The following is a 6,255-nucleotide window of genomic DNA, read 5'->3' on the forward strand; positions in this document are numbered from 1 at the left end:
CTTTGATTTGTGTTTGTTTATTTTATCTGAAAATGTGAAAAACGTAAAATGTCTTAACAAAACAAAAATCTGCATTTGGTAATATTAATATCAATAAATAACTTTAGAAAGACTGCCATCTGACTTAAATTTAATATAATATAAAATATTTTATTTTTAGTAATAATCTTAAAATATTCTTCAACAAAATTTGCAGCAATTTCATTTGTTTATTCCTTTTAGGTGATAGTCTGTGGGATCCAGAAAGACCGTATACCTGCATCTCTACTGACTTGCATTGCAGTCCCTGTGCACTCCAGCCTCTTCTGCTCCATGTGAGAGGATTTTCTCTAAGGCAGGAGAAATTATCTCCAAGAAAAGAAACAGACTCGGCCATCGCACAGTGGAACAAATTCTTTTCTTAAATAAAAACCAAACAGGATAACCTTAAATGCATCATGTTTTTACTTTACAAGTTCATAAGCATTTCCCTTTCCAGTTCCCAGTCAATTCTACCCATTGGTCAAAAATACATATAAGAAAACTATAAATATAATTTATAAAAATACCTGTCCAGCTGTCCAGTGATTAATTGCATAAGGCAGGACCTCATAGCAGAAGTATACTCCATAATGTGTTGTACATTATTATATGTATATTATATCTATTTTTCATTTGTATTTACCAACACCAAGAAGTCACAAGCAAAGAAAGACCACACTATGGTACAAGTTTAAATAAGGAAAGTTTACTGATGAAAATTATTTATTAAACAAATAAACATAACAATTTTTTCACCCCAAAAAATACATGTTCAAAGCAACACAATGGTGGCCCAATATCAGACAGAATTGTGAACTCCACTCTGTAGAGTGGGCAGTCATAATGAAGTAGTTCGTTTTATTTTGTAGATTCAAGCTGCTCTTCATATTTTTGGCCACCAGATGTCACCAGAGAGGACTGTGTTGAAATGCTTCGAGTAATGAACTGTATTTCAACACAAGCTTCAATGCTTCAGAAAGCTTCATTTGGCCATCAGTACCTGTAATCCAGGCAAGGCAGGCTTAAAGTGCTGGAGCTGAATGTGAGCTGTTTGGACAACTATAATGCTCTTTCTTGAAGCAGAGGTCATCCAGAGCTCTGTGACTGTGGATAATTACTGGATTGTGACTGCGCTGCTTACTGGGAGTGCAGGTGAACACTTTCTCTAACATCTCTTTCTGTCTCAGTACCACAAGGACAGATGAAGAAAATCTTTACCCCCATAGCACAATACCTGCATTCAATTTAGATTTAAGCCGCGTATAGTATCATGTTTAGACTTTCATTTATTAACCTCTTCATATTTTTTAAAAATGTTTTTCTGTGCCATGATGAGCTCTAAACCCTCACTGAAATTCTACAAATAAACCATGGACAATTTAAAACAGCTCGTTTAAGAAGTTTCAAAGTAAAAGCACTGTTGGACTGTAATGAACTTTAACAGCTGGATATAGTACCAGGTATTTAAGCAATTGTTTATTTATAGCCACCTTAAAAGCCTGCAGCACATAGCCACATCATCTTCAGTTCAGAAAGATAGTCTACCCTCAGTCACCACTTGCCCTCTTTCCTACAGAGGCCAGTTCTATAAAGCAAGTTCAACATATCCATATTATCCTCATCTGTATACCTCCTCTGACTGAACTTACCCCACTACTAACATCAGGCTAAGCAATATTAAAAATGTTGTATTAAGAAGTGTTTCATTTATAGCGTTAAGCATTCTGAGTGGTCTGTAAAACTAAAAAGCTGGGAAAAATTAAATTAGGGTAAAATGAAATTAAATAATTAAATAAAAAAATCCAGTTGTGTGTCAACTTATCAACATCACTGCTACATCATGTATACATAAGAGGGTCTGGCTTTACACAGAGGTAAAAAAAATCCATTGATGGTTTTCAGGAAAAGTCTTTAAAATGTTCACAAACTAGAAACCCTCTCATTGCCTGCACGCCAAGGTTTTGTATGTGTTGATTGCTTATCTTGAGCACTATCTGCTCCAGAGCATAATTTGCTGTGGCGATGTGAAAAGTGGAGCACCTCATTGACAGTCAGTAAGTACTGACTCTTTCTTTAATGTTACAGCATTTACGATGCTCCTTCTCAGTCAGTCTGACTTCTAATTCCTTTTCCTGCATGTGTTTGTGCTGCTTTTTGTTTGCCTGTGATCAGTGAGCACCCTCACCTTGTCGTACCAGTGTCCTGTAGAGCATACACACTACACCTGTCATTGTCCACTCTGTTGGATGCTGCTCTTGTAGTCTTTTGGGTCACTTGTAGTCTTTTGGACTTAACAGTGCTGGCAGGTACTTTCCCCGGTACAGGAATGCTGCACCCAGTCCCTGGTTTTACAACACTCAGAGAAGAATGAACAGACACCCCTTGGCACATGCATTAACAGGTGTCTTAGAGCTGCAGTCTCATCTCTTATGGAAGCTGGGACTGTCAATGATCTGAGAGAACTTTCCAAATGAATCTATTGTGTCCACAGGTTCTTCTGTTTTTGCTACTTTCATGTGGTCACCGATGTTTGCCCCAGGGGAAGGGATTTGATTCAGAGTGCTGATCCTGGGGAGGAACTGGGCCAGGGCTGGATCTCCTCGGTCTAAGCCCTGCAGTCTTTGCCGGTGGTTTCCCAGACTGAGCAGTACTCCATGTCTGTCAGAGATGTAGATGTTGTACCCATCTGGCAAGATCTGCTCTCTGAAGATGCAGTCCTCTCTGCTGTAGGCATGCTGGAAAAGTTCACATTACATTCACATGTATCACTCTCCACATTCTGCAATATACTTTATTGTATCCTTTATTTGAAATAAGTAAAAAATATGGCTTTTTGGCATTTGTTTCGACTCAAAATGCATTTGTTTGCTGATCCTATATACATGTTGTACAAAGAGGGGTAAGGGTTAGCAGGGACTATTAACAAAAAAAAACCCCCCACACACACAAAAAACATACGTAAATGGCACTGCAAGTTCTTCGATGGCTGTTTACTTTGACCAAAGATACCCAGCCAGAGGCCAAGGTTGTTGTTGGTGCTGCTGGGTCTTTTCATTCAGGTTTTTCCACTTTGCAAACACATCCTGCCCTGCACCACACTGAACAAAGGTTGATGAACTGGTCGACTATTTGAATGAATGACTCTGCTGCATGCAGTGAATATGGAAGCCGATTAACAACATATCACAAGCACGGCAGACCTTGCGTCACTTGTGTCTACAGAAACCTTTCTAGAATAGCCACTGAAGAAGTTTGTAGTTAAAACTTACATCTACTTTCTTTATAGAATAACAGTTCACCACTTAAAGTTCAAATGCCAGCTTGACATCAAGTGAAACTAAAGTATTTATTGAAGTAAAAGCGCTGTATCAGAATATAAAGTTTAAACCAGTAATAATCGCATTTCAGTCGAACTGTGCAGATTATGAAATAGAGAAAGATTAATTATTAATCAATCAGATTAATCAGTTAAAACATTTTTTCCAACAGGTTTTTGCTATTTTACAAATAGCACAAAGATGAAGAAGAAGCTTATTTTGCCTGTATTTTACTTGTCATGTGTGTCTCCTCATATGAAGAGAAAAAAACCTGACACTGCTGAGAAAGGCTCCCTTTTAGATGGACCTGTGGTCATCATGGTTTCATTGTGATTGTCTGTGTGAGGTAAAGTGTATTAGCACTTGCTGGATGAGATGCAACTGCAGTTGGTATTGTAACTATTATAGCTGTTGCAGTACATAAATATAACATAGTCGCAATCACAGGCAGAAAGGATCAGGAATATTCACATGGCTATGCAATCCTGTGAAAGCTTAAATGCACCTGTACTGCTTCCATAGGAATTTAGAGGAGAAGTAGCAGCCAGGTGCTCCACAAAAGCAGAACTTTAGGCAGTTTGCAGGTCTGTGTTAATGTGTCTCAGTCTTCCCAGGTGTGGATGATCCAGTAAATTAGCCCCAAGGTCAGACTGTGCAATGCTCAGATAAACTGCCAAAAAACCTGAGACCTACATCTCTAACTCGATAGGCCTCAGTTTGTATGTTAAACGTTAAAATTCATCACAGCAAATTTAGAAAAAGACTGAACAAGTTGCTTCTTCTCTCTAAAAAGAACATGACAGCAACAACAAACAAACCACAAAACGTCTGGAACAAAGTCCAAGTAGAGATGTCTGGCCATGATGTACAGCACCAAGTTTGGAGAAAACCAAGCACAGTATATGAACACAAATATCTCAAAGCAACTGTGAGCACTGTGGTGGAGCGCTGATCATTTGGGCACCTTACAGTCACTGAGTTAACCATGTATTCTTCTGTATACCAAAGTATGCTGAGCCAAACGATTGCCTGAAAATGGGTCATTCAGCAGGACAATGATCCCAATCATAGCAATACATTTACAACAGAATGGCTGAAAAAAAAAAAAATTAAGATGTTGCAGTGGCCCAGTCAAAGTCCAGAACTCAACCCAACTAACATGCTGTGGTGTAAGTTTAAGAGAGCTGTGCATAAACAAATGAACCAAAGCGACTTTGTTGCACATCATTGTGGTCCAAAATTCCTCCACTATAATGTGAGAGAATAAAGTCTTCCTAATGAACATTACTGCTGAAGGTGGTTCTACAAGCTACTGAATCATGGCATGCACTTAATCTCATACAGGACTGCACAGAGTGAAAACGTTATGTTTCACAGGAAAGTACAGAAGCAGCATGAATATAAACTTGGTCTATGTGTGGGGTTAGATATTCTTACTTTCAAACCAAAGGGTTGGGTAGTTTGCTTGGTAATACAGAACAAACTCTCCAGTGCTGGAATTTCAGAGACATTTCTAAAACGAGGCACATGAAAAAGGTACAAGCAGAGTATTTACTTTTGCTTGGAGCTGCTTCCTGAATCTGTTTGGGCTCTAGGACTAGCTGAAAGGTGAGGAGGAAGAAGCTGGTCATGACTCCATCGTGAGATGTAACATTTAGAAAAAATGTTAGCTACCACAAAAACACCCCCCTCCCTCACAACTTTTATTATTTGGAATTATCATATAAAATTTAACCCACGAACTGAAACAATAACTGAATTAATTGATAACATTTTTTAAAAATTGTATTCTTAACTCTAAAAACATGAAATAACTGACAGATATTAGTAATAATATTTAGTAATAATTCGTTTTTTTCATTTGTTTATGTTGCAATTTTTCTATTTTGTTTGTTCTATTTACACTCTGAGATTTGAATATTTCTCTTAACTTAAGCTTAAACGTTGCATGTGTCACAGTGCAATTCAAACTTTTACTACAAATGTATACTTTACTGTTTGATATCAGTATCATTCAATCTGCACACAATACAAGTGTGTGACATTTGTCATGTTTTTAATGAACTGCATTTGTCACTTAATTAGATATGCTAAAGTTATTTTTTGTCCTTCTACATTGTATTTTAGTCTTTTATGTGTGATTTTGGAAAGAATTTTGTATCTCTCGTTTTGATAAGTGATATAAATAAAAATATGTATTCTTTTCCTTTTGTTAGTATTATTAGTATTATTATTATGCTCACCGATGAGTACAGTGTGCCGTCGTCTTCTATGCAGAGAAACCTTGCAGTTGCTACCCCTCTGATGACAACACGGCCTGGACCCACTGGACGAATCTCCATTAGGCCTAAAATGGAAATGTTCCCCACAGTGAAGCACACTGCGGTTAGTAACAAGTACGGCAGTTTGCAGCCTTTTGACTCTGCGCTTCAAAGTGTTCCACTTACTGTGCAGAGTCTGGACGGCAGAACTACGGATCTGTCCAGATTCACTGATCAGCAGGTGCATTCCTGGTCTGGTGGCGTAAAGGTGCCTGAGCCGCACCACCTGGGCCCAGCCATGGGTGATGTGGGGCCCGTTGTCTGACAGGGGCATGCAAACCATTCCAACACCAAAAAGCACATTGACAATGGATACGATGAGGAGCAGCAGCATGATTCGCGTGTTGTGGCTCCCTCCAGCTGGTAGTGAAGTAAGTGGACCTCTTCCTGCGCAGCCTTTTAAACGTGGCTCTTATCAGCTGCAGATAACCCCTTTTCCCAGAAACAAACCACAACACACCCCTGCACAACATCCAACTGAATCATGGCTCGCCGCTGGCCCCAGCCGAGCCCAAGTCATGTTAGAGTCAAAGATCAGCTGAATGTGCCATTATATACGGACTGTCGTGCAGACTATAAATACAGTCATATAGGTT

The 6,255-nt window shown here is 38.8% G+C and overlaps 1 protein-coding gene across 1 annotated transcript; it reads right to left on the reverse strand.

Moving 5' to 3' along the window:
* Nucleotides 1-2,441: 2,441 nt before the first annotated feature.
* fgf19 (fibroblast growth factor 19) lies at nucleotides 2,442-5,993 on the reverse strand. The gene is made up of 3 exons (XM_063478564.1): nucleotides 5,786-5,993; nucleotides 5,582-5,685; nucleotides 2,442-2,756 (listed from the first exon to the last, which is right to left on the reverse strand). Exons 1-3 carry the CDS (start codon nucleotides 5,991-5,993, stop codon nucleotides 2,442-2,444), a joined length of 627 nt encoding a protein of 208 aa, XP_063334634.1.
* Nucleotides 5,994-6,255: the final 262 nt, after the last annotated feature.

This window comes from Pelmatolapia mariae, linkage group LG1 (assembly GCF_036321145.2).
Source record: "Pelmatolapia mariae isolate MD_Pm_ZW linkage group LG1, Pm_UMD_F_2, whole genome shotgun sequence".
NCBI classification, from domain to species: domain Eukaryota; kingdom Metazoa; phylum Chordata; class Actinopteri; order Cichliformes; family Cichlidae; genus Pelmatolapia; species Pelmatolapia mariae.